This window comes from Culex quinquefasciatus, chromosome 3 (assembly GCF_015732765.1).
Source record: "Culex quinquefasciatus strain JHB chromosome 3, VPISU_Cqui_1.0_pri_paternal, whole genome shotgun sequence".
Lineage (NCBI taxonomy): Eukaryota > Metazoa > Arthropoda > Insecta > Diptera > Culicidae > Culex > Culex quinquefasciatus.
This window is the reverse complement of record NC_051863.1, coordinates 16,074,644-16,089,484: the sequence shown is the minus strand read 5'-3', so window position 1 is coordinate 16,089,484 and position 14,841 is coordinate 16,074,644. Positions and strand designations below refer to the sequence as shown.

The 14,841-nt window shown below is 35.8% G+C and overlaps 1 protein-coding gene across 1 annotated transcript; it reads right to left on the bottom strand.

Moving 5' to 3' along the window:
* Positions 1 to 3,459: 3,459 nt before the first annotated feature.
* LOC119769912 lies at positions 3,460 to 4,875 on the bottom strand. The gene is made up of 2 exons (XM_038263744.1): positions 4,764 to 4,875; positions 3,460 to 4,707 (listed from the first exon to the last, which is right to left on the bottom strand). Exon 2 carries the CDS (start codon positions 4,383 to 4,385, stop codon positions 3,561 to 3,563), a length of 825 nt encoding a protein of 274 aa, XP_038119672.1. The 5' UTR covers positions 4,386 to 4,707; positions 4,764 to 4,875; the 3' UTR covers positions 3,460 to 3,560.
* Between the last annotated feature and the right edge of the window lie 9,966 nt (positions 4,876 to 14,841).

Below are 14,841 nucleotides of genomic sequence, written 5' to 3'. Positions count from 1 at the left end.
CCAAAAAGCAAAGACTGTAAATTTGTTTTTTTGGACCTTTAAAAAAAACTCCAGAATTGCTCTTATTTTCCAAACAAATAAATTTTAGGAACTACCTGATTCTTAATATTCAAATTTTTGTGTAAAAATTCTCAAAAATTAAGGGATTCAAATGAGTTAAGGTTGTTTTTTTAAAAAAACAAATAACAAAAAACAAAAAACATGAAACAAAAAACATAAAACAAAAAAAAACAAAAAAGCAAAAAAGCAAAAAAGCAAAAAAGCAAAGAAGCAAAAATGCAAAAAAGCAAAAAAGCAAAAAAGCAAAAAAGCAAAAAAGCAAAAAAGCAAAAAAGCAAAAAAGCAAAAAAGCAAAAAAGCAAAAAAGCAAAAAAGCAAAAAGCAAAAAAGCAAAAAAGCAAAAAAGCAAAAAAGCAAAAAAGCAAAAGCAAAAAGCAAAAAGCAAAAAGCAAAAAGCAAAAAAAAAGCAAAAGCAAAAAGCAAAAAGCAAAAAAGCAAAAAGCAAAAAGCAAAAGCAAAAAAGCAAAAAGCAAAAAAGCAAAAAGCAAAAAGCAAAAGCAAAAAAGCAAAAGCAAAAGCAAAAAGCAAAAGCAAAAAAAGCAAAAAGCAAAAAGCAAAAAGCAAAAAAGCAAAAAGCAAAAAAACAAAAAAGCAAAAAAGCAAAAAGCAAAAGCAAAAAAGCAAAAGCAAAAAAAAAAGCAAAAAGCAAAAAGCAAAAAAGCAAAAAGCAAAAGCAAAAGCAAAAAAGCAAAAAAGCAAAAAAAAAAAAAGCAAAAAGCAAAAAGCAAAAGCAAAAAGCAAAAAAACAAAAAGCAAAAAGCAAAAGCAAAAAGCAAAAAAAAAGCAAAAAGCAAAAAGCAAAAGCAAAAAGCAAAAGCAAAAAAGCAAAAAGCAAAAAGCAAAAAAGCAAAAAAGCAAAAAGCAAAAAGCAAAGCAAAAAAAAAAGCAAAAAAGCAAAAAGCAAAAAAGCAAAAAGCAAAAGCAAAAGCAAAAAGCAAAAAAAAAGCAAAAAGCAAAAAAGCAAAAGCAAAAGCAAAAGCAAAAAAGCAAAAAGCAAAAAAAAAAAGCAAAAAAGCAAAAAAGCAAAAAAGCAAAAAAGCAAAAAAGCAAAAAAGCAAAAAAGCAAAAAAGCAAAAAAGCAAAAAAGCAAAAAAGCAAAAAAGCAAAAAAGCAAAAAAGCAAAAAAGCAAAAAAGCAAAAAAGCAAAAAAGCAAAAAAGCAAAAAAGCAAAAAAGCAAAAAAGCAAAAAAGCAAAAAAGCAAAAAAGCAAAAAAGCAAAAAAGCAAAAAAACAAAAAACAAAAAACAGAAAAGAAAATTTGATAAACAAGCTAAATGAAATTATAGGAGGTGGTAGAATTGGCCAAATATGTACTACCTAAAACAAAAATAAACTAAATAAGATGAATTCAAATTACAAAACTAAAAATAAAACAAGAAAAACATAAAACAAGAGAAGTAAAGTTTTTCGTAGAACAAAAGTTGTGCAAAATGACCTCCTGAATACTGGAAAAATAATCTTGGAAAAAAATCTGGGCAGTAGAGGGTGAACAAAATTTTACTTCGTACTGCCATTTTTCGTTTTAAGTACTATCGTGATCGGTGGTTTTATTTTATAATAAAAAAAACAGATAGTTTGCAATTTACAAACAACACGTCTTATTCCACACAAATTAAGCACAAAACTGATTTGGCAATCTTCATTTAATAATTTATTACGTATTAAATCCTGCAACCCAACAAAAGTAACGGCAATTCCAACTAAGCTTTGGTTACCTGCAGTTTAGTAATTTTGGATTAGCAAATTTGACTATCAGTTGTTGAAAATATCTGTGTAAAAAATAACTAAAATTTAGTAGATTTGCTTTGGTGGGAGATTGTTCTAAATTTATGGAAATGACATCTAATTAATTAAAATTTATTGAAATTACATCAACCCTTCATTACAAATGAGAAGTGAGATATTTGCAAGATGCAAGATTAACTCCAAATCTGGGAGCACTGCCAAAATGTTTTGATGAAAAGTAGAGCGAAATCGACTTACGTTGTCTAAAATTTTCTCAATCTTTCTCAATGGGTTGTGTATAGTGTATTGAGGTATTTAACAACAAAATTACAATTTAGTGAATTTGGTTTTCAAACGAAAAGGTTTTTTTTTATGGAAAATTGCACAAAGATTGCATCCCCGGACCAGGTCATCAGATAAATTTCACACAGGTCCTTCGACGCACCGACACTGTAATCCGTTCGAGTTTCCCCTGCGGTCCAGAGTCGTAACTCGTTTTTGCCTCCGTCACTCTTCTGTGTTACTTTTTCCCAGAATACACACACTATTCAGCAACGCAACAAAAGGCAGGCAAACAGAAAAAAGAGATTCATTCTTCAGTTCCGTTGGCACAGCAACAGGACCAGCCAGGTCATCAATGGTCGCACTCTCGCTGGACGGAGGACACAGGACACACTGGAGTAGATTCTGTTGAAACACGGAATTTTTTTTATATACTTTTAATTTGAAGTAGAATGTTGGACCAGTGCTGCCAGATCATATCATTTCAGGGTGAAAAAAAAATATTTGTAAAATAAATTTATTTAACAAATTTAATTGATTTCCCAGAGATTTTATCACTATCTATTGCGAAGTTAGAACTTGTCGTGGCTCCGTCCTGAAACCATATTGTGGCCATCTAGGACAAACTGACGCCGACTTCCTGACGGTTTGACTCGGTGCGTCGAGGTGATTGTGATAAATCGTTGAGCAGCTTTGGTCACCGCCTCTTGGACAATCTTTCTTCGCACGTTTGTTTTTTTCAACGTGTATCACACGCGATTGTAACAAGATTAAAGCGCGTTTGTACAACTTGTTCAGATTGGACGAATAAGTTCTCGAAAGTGGCCGTTTCAACTGTCCCAATTTGTAATATCCTTGATGACCTAACCCTTCCGGCGCGACGTTCCCCTTTTTTAACGGTCCACGTGCGGAACCATAGAAAAAAGCTTTGTTGTCAACCCAGGAAGTGATCCCACAAACCCAACCCCGAACCCTGCTGCGAAGGTCGCCGACAGGGATTGGAATTTTCATTATATTCTTCTCCGCTTTTCCCCGGACTTTCCGCCGGCTGGACACACAGAGTTAATGGATGATAGACTTCGAAGCATTTGTCACTGGGGGTGGCGTCTTTGACGATTAGCACGAATTAGGGACCGGAATTTCGCAATTTGAATTCCTTCCGTCGAGCGAGCGGCTGGACGGCTTTGGGCGGGCCAAAGATGGGGCTGGGAAAAGTTATTATTGACCGCAGTGGAAGAAACTGACCTCGGATGCCAATCAGGCAAAGGGGCGTATGAAATTGGAAGCTAGTGTTTCCAAGTGGAAGCGAATGATGCAACAATTTGCAGCAAAGTCATTAACGTTCCCGGCCTTGTTAGATTACAGAACGGAAGGGTTTCCCGAAGATCAAAGTAAACTATGCTCAACGTGCCAACTTTTATTTAAACTAGTGTGACTGCTGTCAAATTCACCAAGATACATCAATGAAAGGTAGTGTGTTTAACCAAGGTGCCTTAATCCTTCTGCACCTGTACCAGAAAGCTGAAAATGGTGTAGCACGTTTTGACGGTCACCGAAAACGTGTCCATGGACATCTTGAATAGACCTCCGCAGTGGAAGTTCAGTGACTGCTGCGATCTCATAATAACCACGAGCAAGATCTTCCGTACATTCTTATACTCCCTGACACAGCTCGAATCGTACTTCATCAGCGTGGGCCACTCGAGTCCATAAACAACGTGTCCGGTGGCCTGATGGGCCTCTTCCAATTCCTCCACCAAAGAGCTGTTGTAGTAACTCTCCACCAGCAGGATACAGGAGATTCCGACCAACACAAGACTTTCCGATCCAAGCAACATCAGCAAAAAGATGGCGATCGAGGTAATCGACACACTGGCAAACACCTCCGCCAAAAACGGAACGCTCGCCAGCCGTCTGATGCGAAACACGTTGTCCAGCAGGGCCGAATGCACGCCTACTACGCTCGACAGCTCGTGCTGCAAGCAGCTCCAAAACCGCTTCGCCGCCTGCTTCGATGGCTGGTCCGAGCATCCCTCGAAAAACCTTGCGCCGGTCGCCGCTTTCCGAAACACTTCCCCATAAGCCCGGTTCACCACCAGCATCTCGGCTCGAAGTGCCCGCAAACCAACCCGGATCGTGATGAACGGAATCCAGAAGTACGTAGCCAGCGACAGCAGATAGAATCCGTACAGCGTTTCAAACACTTCCCGAATCGCCGGATTCAAGAAAGTCAAGTCGAACGGAAAGGCGTACTGGTCCGTCATCCGGTAGTCGGTCATGTTCCAGATCGAGATGGCACCGGCTCCAGCCGCCATCATGGCAAGCGTAAACTTTTGGTTGTTCTCGTAATGCTCGCGCCGAATGCGCACCGCTTCGGGATCGTCCCGCAACAGGCTCGAACTCTTCAGCAGATGCGTTTTCAACGCGAGAAATCCCCGTAAAAATGGCTAAACCCAGCCATCCGCGCCCCTCCTGATGCATAGCCTCCGACAACCATCAGGGCGCACATGAGGTACGTGAAGCCAAGGTCCTGCACAATCGCCATGTACACGCGGTACGCAAAGCAGAAGCACTGACAACACATCAAAGCAACCGTCGCTCGCCAGATCTTGACGACCAAAGGGTTGACCTGGTTGAAACCTGGCAAAGAAAAAACTTCGTCAGCATCGAAGCAACCCTCCGAACATCAAACTCACCGATTACTTGATGAAGCACGGTTAGATGACGGAACTGGTCAGCCGTTGGGTCGAATCGAAGATAGCGCTGGAGCGCTTCCTTGAGGGTGTCCATTGCAACGCCTGCTGCTGCTTTACGGAATCAAGTTGCCGTGAGAGCTGCACGGAAGCTTCTTTTATTGCAAAACCTCAAGTGCGCCATTGACACGTGGTGTGTGCTATGCCCCGCTGATTAAAGAGGTCGTGTGGCACTTTGATTGACGCGTAAATTAAAGGACTTTTTCATTGACCTTGGAGAAAAGCTTCTACGTGTGACGCCTCTCGACGCCACGTGTCAATTGCAAACGAATTAATTATGTGGTGCTTTAAGATTTGAAAAATTGCTGATGAGAGGAGCAAACTGTTTCATGACGCATAAAAAGAAAAAGATGATTGGCGTGAAAGATAAAATATGAAAAGTTCAATCATAGACGTACAGTAATCCCTCATATTCGGAACCGTTTACAGATCTGCCAATGTTCAACAAATCATGGAAAATCGATAATTGAACATAATTCCTTCATGTGACAGCTGTACATTTTACGTTTTATATCAAGTTTTCAAAGAAAAACATTGACCTTTGAAATCCACAAATTCGGAACACTTTTTTCTTACGGATTAAACAAACTTTTTTTTCTCTCCAGGAGTACATATTTTTTACAAAAAAAAAAATGACTTCACACTCTAAAACCAATAAAACTCAAGGTTAGTGATGTTTTAAACATGGTCTGATAACTTTTTTTGTGAAAATATCAAATAAATTCAGGTGTTCCACAATTGTGGTAGGCACAATAACATTCCAAAATTATAGAAAATGCAATTTAGGTGCAGTGTTTTGCTGCTCTGGATTAAATAGTCTTGAAATGAGGTTTTTTGTTCAAAAAGTACTATTTTTACCAGTGAAATAGCAAGAGAATGTCTGAATAAAGATCCTAAAAGTAGCAGGGACGACAGAAAAGTTGCAATTTGCATCCTATTGACAAATTACCACAAAAGTGTTCCGAATTTGTGGGTGTTCGAATATGTGGGATGACTGTAATACAATTTTCCTACAATACATTCAATGTCAAATTTCTGAAACATGTTTTTAGATGGTTCCATGTTTTGAGACCAATCTTTAAAAAACAAAATAAATCATTTTACTTTTTATGGACAGAACTTGCTTGCTCATTTCCTTTTAAGTTATTTATCACCTGATTCAATATGAAAACGCTTTTTGGGAGCTATACCCAAATGTTAAAATGTTGATATGCTTACATTAGATTTTCGATTGAATTACATAGATTTTTTTAAAGGAACTTTCTCGCAAGACCTGAAATCTCTTTACATTTCGTTTCTTTTATATCATTTTCCCATATTGTTGTTGTTATGGTAAACAAAAAAAAACTTCGAAAAATATTTGCAAATGTATGGAAATTAAATCAACTGAAATCAATTTTAAATACATTTTTTCTGGGTTTAAAAACAAATTTTGCATGTCTGGGTTCGTTTTTTTAGATTATTTGTGAAATTCGGCATTTTTTCGGCGAAAAATAAAATTCGTCAATATTTTAGATATTGTGAAAACTAAGGATTTCAAAACAATCTTGCAAGTGTAAAATGCATCTTAAAACACTTTTTTTTTCATTCAAATATTCAGATTTTAAAGCGAAGATGACCTTATGGTGCACGCCCGAAATGTTAAAATCAGCAGTGGTACCAACATTACAAAAAATGGTACTCTTTTGACAAAGTGTATCGTTTTTAAGATATAGCCAATTATTGTTTAATTTAAAAAGTCTCATCCAAACATTCCTACATTTTCTGATTCCAATATCTCAGCAAATAACGGTAATAACGGTGAAAAAATTGTGAAATTTTATGGCATTTTCGCAAAAAAAAACATTATGGAATCAAGATTAACATTTCAAAAGGGCCACACATTCAATATTACATTACATTTTTAAAATCTTACTTTATCTATTTAAAAGCGAGTTTTGAGTTAAAGTATTACAACAACTGCTAGTAATGTTTCAGAGATGGCGTTGTACACCAATGAATAACAAAGCAGCATAATTGGAAACACGGATCAGTACCGTTGGACAGTTGTGGGTTCAAATCCCACCTGCTCCAAGTGGAATCTTTTTCGCCATCTCTGAAACATGACAAGCAGTTGTTGTAATACTTTAATATCGTTGCTTTAAAAAAATAAAATACATTGGCGCTTACACAGCCAAATAAAAACGGCACATCACTTTTTTTTTTAATAAAAATGACACAAAAGTACTCTTTGATTTCAAAATCATTTTACTTAATAAATATGTTTTAAAAAAATCGAGTTTTGAGTTAAAGATTTCTAAATAAAAAAAGTAAAAATCAGAAGTTATGGAATTTGAACCAATGGAAATGAATCTGATCTTCTACACACTCAGAATTTTTTGCCGAACTTCGGCAGAATTCTGCCTAAATCAGAACAACTTATCGCTCGGCAGAAATAAATGCCGAGTTTCGGCAAATTATGAGTCATTCTGCCGAATACTCAGCGAAAAATGACAGTTAATGTGCCGAAGTGCGACATTTTTCGGCCGAAAAAATCAGTTGTGCTGTTATCGGCAGAATTCTGTGTACAATGGTAAAGTAATCAAACTACAAACTGTAGAAACTTGACGTATGGTTTTAACTTCAGAATCTACGGTAAAGGAGCGTTTTTTTTATTACGTAACGCAAAAATGTGGATTATTGCACCATCTCCCCCTCCCCTTCTAGTACACTCAACCCCCGGTGGTTGGTCACTTTTTCGTTTGACACTTTTTTAGTTTGTACCCCGTTGGTTGGTCAAAGTCAAACTAAAAAGTGACGAACTGTCACTTTTTACACGGCGCTCACGCACACTATCAAAACAAACGTTTGGTAGTGTGTGTGAACTCCGTGTAAAAGGGGTGTCAAACTAAAAAGTGACCCCGTTCGTTTGACAACAGTTGGTGTCAAACCATCGGGGTTTGAGTGTACCAAAATTTCCATACAAAGTTGTAACAAGGCCTTCGATCCCCCTCCCCCCAACTGCGTTCTGCAATAAAAGATCACTCCCGAAGTTGACGTTTACATCGACGCCAACATCTCAAAAAGCATCATGAACAAACCGTGCGTTTTGAGAAAAACGAATTCGAATGTTGAGCATCATTTTTGAATTCCCATTTTAATATAAAAGCAAAAGAAGTTGTTCTAATGATAACAAATGATGAAAAACGTTGTTATTGTTGATACTTGATCATCCATACTCAATAAAACATTCCGTCATAATATTTAAGAAAAACATAACTTCTTTTGGAATCGCAAACGTCTAAATCACCCTGCTGTCATTGGAGGGGGAGTTTTGTTATGATTCGATTTTTTTTTGCCGAATGTACATGGCACCTTTTGCAAGTGGAGGGGAATTCTTGTTATGATTCGCTTTTCGTCGGCAAATGTACATGGCGTCTTTTACAAGATGCTTTTTTTTCGTCACGGGGTTCATGTAGTCTTTTATTTGACAGGTTGACAGGGCTACAGGCACTGCTGATGTCAGAGATTTCGTTAATGTTGCTTTATTTAAAATCATTATTAAACAGAATTTACTGAAGTAAATTTTGCTCATTTTTGGTGGAGAGGTAGTTTATTAGTAGTGCTTACAGGATATGCAATAACCCAGAATGTGTCAAAATGTACATGATGCCTTTTGAAATGTTGCCGTCGATATATCAGCCCAGTAAGATTTCCAAGTTGATTGTAGGTGACGGCCCTAAGTTGCGTACTTTCCTAAGTAACTTATTCATTTTACTTTACTTAACTGTTCTAAGCTAAGTGATTGTAGATAGGCCATCAGCCGAAACAAACTTTTTTGAACAAGCACTTTGGCTCAAGAGTTGTCACTTTTGTTCTACTAAAATATTAAAAAAAAAAAGAAAACGGTTAAATTTTTCAAAATCGACTGTTTAAGATAAAAAGTCGAATATTATTTTTTTAGAACTCCTTGTCATAACCTACAAATAAGCCTAAGATACTAAATCGATCAGAAAATTGATCCTAATGATAAGGGTTCATAGATGGAGGTTTCTTCCCAATAAAAAAATACAAAATTGAAAATCAGGAATTTTTAAGTAAGATATTCGACAATGAATGTGGTGAAAATAGATGATCTCTATCATTATGTCTTACGAATGCAACAAAGTTGTAATGTAAACCAAATCCCTGGTAAATTTAGGTTGCCTATAACATTTTCGGTATGACCTAAATTTGCTATCAAACAATGCCTAGGCACGTTCAACTTTAATCAAGACCCCACAATTCCTGTCTCCCTTTAGGAATAAAAAAATCCAACAAAGCCTACTTTGTCCAATCTAGTTTGCTCTTTGTAACCGAAAATTCTCCTCTGAAATTCCCATCACTTTTCGATGCGTTTGTTTGTGCTGTGGTAAATCTTCCAAAGCCTTTGCCACTATTGACACAGCACAAGGTCCCTGGAATTTGCCTTCAAAAAAGCCTCTCTCTCCTTAACCCGTGAACTGCAAGGGCATGCAGTGACTGACCGAAAATTTATGACTTTAATTTAGGCGAAAGGCGCCATTTCGTTCATTTCATCCTGCTCGTTTGCTTCTCTATTGTTTTTTTGTCGGTGGGGGCACCAGGATCGGATCTTTTGCATCTTGGCCGAGCATCCGTCGAGGAGGAGGGGGGTCGGCCACTATCACATTGCAGACCGAGACCAACCGACGCAGAAAAGTTGGCTTGACTTTCGAAGCGTCAAAGGATGGATGCATCCTGCTGGACAGGGCACATGCACTTTGAGGCAGAACAGCCCGGAGATCCATTCCGAGCGATAAGATGAAACGCATTTCAACAAAGCACAGATTGATGGACGTGTAATGTAGTGATTTTGAAAATGTGACATTTTTAACACGTATAAATTTTGTTAGAGAATAGCCTAAAAGAAGAAAAAAAACAACACAAAAAAAATCTTTCAAATTGTCTTGTTGCCCGAAATGAAACAAAGGCAAATCCCAATCTGGCAACACTGCTGGTAAAAAAAGAGAAAAGATTTTCATCGTGCAATTTTTGGCGGTTCGGTGGCGCTTCCGGACGGAATTTTCGGGCAAAATTGCTAGCAAAAAAAAAACTTCCTCCAAAAATGAAAAAAAGAAAAAGTGAGCAAGCAAACTGGACAATAAGAGCGAGCGCACTGGCGAATTGGCGATCCGCGGCGGTGAAGCCCGCAGGCCAGATTAAAGAAACGGAAATTATAACCGGAAACGGACGGTCCGGGGAGAACCCGCGGACGGGCTGGTAGACGCTGGCTGGTTGGGGGAAAAAACGTTTCTTGAAATTAAAATACGCACAATACGGGCGCGCGAATCGAAAAGTGCAAACAGTATAGGGTAGATGTACCTATTTTGGGTATCCTATGTTGTAGCTGTCATCACATAAAAAAGTGAATAATTTTGGATGTAGTTTTGCCCGCAATTATTACAAAATCGCCTTTCGCATTGCTAATTTTTAATTTATCTTTCTTATATTTTGGTCCATAAATTACGTATGAATTCTTTAAATCTTCTAAAATTTTCTCCATGTTTTATTTTTAATTTTTGATTTTTAAAAAGGCAACAGTCTGGTTTCGACTTACTATTCCGTATCAAAAGTTAAATAGGGTGAATCTGCGATTGCAAACAAGCAATCTATCCCTTTTGTTCAAGTCCGCGTAAGTGGGGGATAGACTGATTGTTTACAATCGCAGATTTGCCCTATTGAACTGTTACTACGGAATTTTAAAAATTAAACCTTTATGATATTTTCTGTTAAATGTTAACATAAATATCTTGAAATTTTAAAATGTAAAATTCTCGGGTGAGTTTTCAAAAGCCTTAAGAGCCACCGTGACCTCTGACACTAATTTTCGTTTTTCTCCAAAATTAAACAAAATTTAATTAATTTTTAGTTTGGGGCACTTGAAGGACGTGTAGATGAACAATCTCAAGCATTTTTGATATTGGTTTTTCGTAAGTAGGTCGAATACCGATGCAAAAAGGACTTGGTTTACCAATGGCTCTTACGGCTTTTTGAAAACTAATCCGAGAATTAATCCTTACTGTTTTGGAGTTTTACACTTATCTATGCCGTAAAGACATTCAAGGGAGGAAACAAATGTTTCACTGAAAAAAATGAAAATCCATTTAAAAAAGTTTTTTTTCTGGAATTTCCTGTTTCTTCTTCTTTTAGTGGCTGTATCTTGTTTTGAATGGATGATGAGAATATTTCTAAACCTATAAATATTTTTTTGTCGTGGGAAACCTGTTAAAAATCGATAAATAGCATAAATCTTAGGAAGTTTTTTTCGAAAATTATGCACTTTATTCAATTTATGCAAGGTATTTTCGATAATATTTTGCGATCACTTTTTCAATGCTTCCTGAAAAACATTTTTTTTAAATAAATTGACATTACTGCTATAGCTATATCTTGAAAGCTGTATTTTTTATCCTTCATGTCTTACGCAAATTTACATTTTTTAAAAGAGCAATTCTCTACGAAATCGGTCTTTTTCTTTAATTTTAATTTTTGTATTTTTCAATCCGGCTGAAACTTTTTTGATGCCTTCGGTATGCCCAAAGAAGCCATTTTGTATCACTAGTTTGTCCATATAATTTTCCATTCAAATTTGGTAGCTGGCCATACAAAAATGATGTATTAAAATTCAAAAATCTGTATCTTTTGAAGGAATTTTTTGATCGATTTGGTGTCTTCGGCAATGTTGTAGGTATGGATATGGACTGCACTAAAAAAAATGATACACGGTAAAAAAAATGGTGATTTTTAATTAAATTTTTTGTCACTAAAACTTCATTTGCAGAAAAAAAACTATTTTTATTTTTTTTATTTTTTGATATGTTTCAGCGGACATCAAATGCCAACTTTTCAGAAATTTCCAGGTTGTGCAAAAAATCTTTGAGCGAGTTATGAATTTTGGAATCATTACTGATTTTTTCAAAAGACTAAATATTGATCGTAAAAATTTTTCAACTTCAGTTTTCGATGTAAAATCAAATTTGCAATCAAAAAGTACTTGAGTGATTTTTTGATTAAGTGCACCATTTTTTTTAGAAAATAGTCGCAGTTTTTTTTTTAAATTAGTGCCCATGTTTGGCCACATTTGAAAATTGTTTTTTGAAAAGCTGAGAAAATTTTCAATATTTTGCTTTTTTGAACTTTGTTGATACGACCCTTAGTTCCTGAGATATTGCCATGCAGGTGATTAAAAACAGATATCTCAGTAACTAATGGTCCGATTTTCAATGTTAAAATATGAAACATTCGTAAAATGTTCCGATTTTATCAAAAACTATATTTTAATTTTTTTAAAATCAAGACTATCATTTCAAAAGGGCGTAATATTCAATGTTTGACCTTTTTAAAATGTTAGTCTTGATTAAAAAAATGAAAATATTGTTATCGAAAAGATCGGAAAATTTTACGAATGTTTCATATTTTAACATTGAAAATCGGACCATTTAATTTAATTAATTAAGTTGCTGAGATATCCATATTAGAAAACGGCGGGTTGTTAGTGTGAGAAAACATAAATTTTCCTGTTTTTAAACACTTGCATGGCAATAACTCAGCAACTAAGGGTCGTATCAACAAAGTTCATAAAAGCAAAATATAGAGAATTTTCTCAGCTTTTCAAAAATATTTTTTCAAAAGGGGGAAAACATGGGCACTATTTTTAAAAAATCAATAACTGTTACTATTTTGAAAAAAATACATAAAAATGGCTATAACTTGATAACGGTGCACTTTATCAAAATTTCACTAAAATACTTTTTGATTGCAAATTTGATTCTACATCGAAAAATGAAGTTGAAAAATTTTTGCGACCAATATTAAGATTTTTTGAGAAAAACTGTATTGATTAAAAAATTCATAACTCGATCTAGAAGTTTTTGCACATCCTGGAAATTTCTGAAAAGTTGGCATTTGATGTCCTCTAAAACATATAAAAAAATTAAAAAAATTAAAAATAGTGTTTTTTGCAAACCAAGTTTTGGTGACAAAAAGTTAAAAATTACCAAATTTTATTTACCGTGTATCATTTTTTCCATTGTAGTACGTATCCATACCTACAACTTTGCCGAGTACATCAAATCGATGAAAAAAATACTTCAAAAGATACAATTTTTTGAATTTTCATACATCGTTTTTGTATGGACAGCTGCCAAATTTGTATGGAAAATTATATGGACAAACTAATGATGCAAAATGGCTTCGTTGGGCATACCGAAGGCACCAAAAAAGTTTCAGTCGGATTAACAAATACAAAAAAATCGAATGACCGAAATCTGAGAGAACTACTCAGCTGTATCTCGGCAAATGTCTTCAAATTTATGTCTTCAAATTTTTTCGTCCTAAAAACGAATTTTAAAAAAGTTTAAGTTTGTGCTCAAACCAACCTCTGACTTTTTTTTTGTATTTAACCCCTTAAATCCAAATAGAGCAAAAGTGATGTTTTTTTTTATTACTTTTTAGCCATGTTATGGTCCTTTAGAAAAAATCTTTCCTTTGGGGTTATATATCAGTTAATATATTAGGTAACAACAAAATCGAATTTTATTTAAAATAAATTTCATATGTTAAGCAAAGTTTTCGAATTTTGAAACTAAAAAAAAACATCTCTCTATTTAATTTTACTGAAGAAAAGGCAAAATTTCTATGAATTCATGTTAATATATTTTGTCTACAGTTACTCGTCTTGACCAATCTATGATCTTTAAAATCAAAATTTGTTGAATATTTAGAACTGCCTAACTTTATTCTAAATCTTTTTTTTTGACATAGAAAATGTATCCATTCCCAGATGTAATATCACCATGATTTTTTCCTGTGTTCCGCTTGGGTTGAAAATGAATGCAACCCCGTTATAGGGATATTTACCCTTTGAGGTTTGATTTGGTAACGAGCTGTTAAATCAATGACTCTTTATATACAGTCCAGACTCGATTATCCTAAGTTCGATTATCCGAAAGTTTGTATGGGACTTCGGATCTCGCTTTTATGAATATTTAAATGGACAAAAGTGCTACCTTCTGATAAAATCGTAGAAAATATCCATATATTTACGATATTCCCCATACAAACATCACCCTCGAGAATCACTGGGCAAATGTTGACAAATTTTACTCATATTTGAATCAGAGGCTTAAAATAGTTACCCCAAGGAACAATATTCAGCCTGTGGAGCAGGGTTTTGAACAAATGTCAAATATTCTGGGCTTCCTAATGCACTCAAACACCGATGGATTGACACCAACTGTTGTCAAACGAACGGGGTCACTTTTTAGTTTGACACCCCTTTTAAACGGAGTTCACAAACACTATGAAACGTTTGTTTTGATAGTGTGCGTGAGCGCCGTGTAAAAAGTGACAGTTCGTCAAACGAAAAAGTGACCAACCACCGGGGGTTGAGTGTAATTTATTTGAAGGTACTTTTATTGGCTTCATTATAATCTGCCTGTTTCAATGTGTTTTCTAGCCATGAATATAATTCACAGCAATTGCCTCTGAGTGCTCATCCAGTTGTCGAAAAATTGATTTTTCGTCAATGTGTGTCTATATTTTTATGCATTCTATGAATTCTGCATACCGTTCGTGCTGAGATCGGGACTACAAACGCGACTCTGCATCGCCGCACGTGTGCAGCACTCCAAACAAACTCAATCAGCTGTTCCTAATTCTGTTGCTCGTACCAGCTCCTAAGCTCGTTCGTTCGTTCTCGCTCGTCGCATTCAAGCTTCGTCTGGCGAATGGTGTCGACTAAAAATCCTCACCATCTGGATGAAAGAAACAAAAAAAAAATCATCCCCAAATCTGCTAACAAAGTGGCAATGATCTAGTCGTCCTGGCAGAGTGCAGTTATCGTCAACGCCTGCTGCTGCTGCTGGCAGCACGGTATCCAGGGTTACCAGCCTTTTGGCAAGCTTTCAATGTTTTTGTAGAATCTGTGACAATCTCTCGGGTTCTGCGATTCAACGTTCCCCGTCGCAGTTTGAGGACGAAG

Excerpts from the sequence above, each read along its gene's own strand:
- LOC119769912 (XM_038263744.1), bottom strand. The coding sequence starts at position 4,385 with ATGATGGCGGCTGGAGCCGGTGCCATCTCGATCTGGAACATGACCGAC.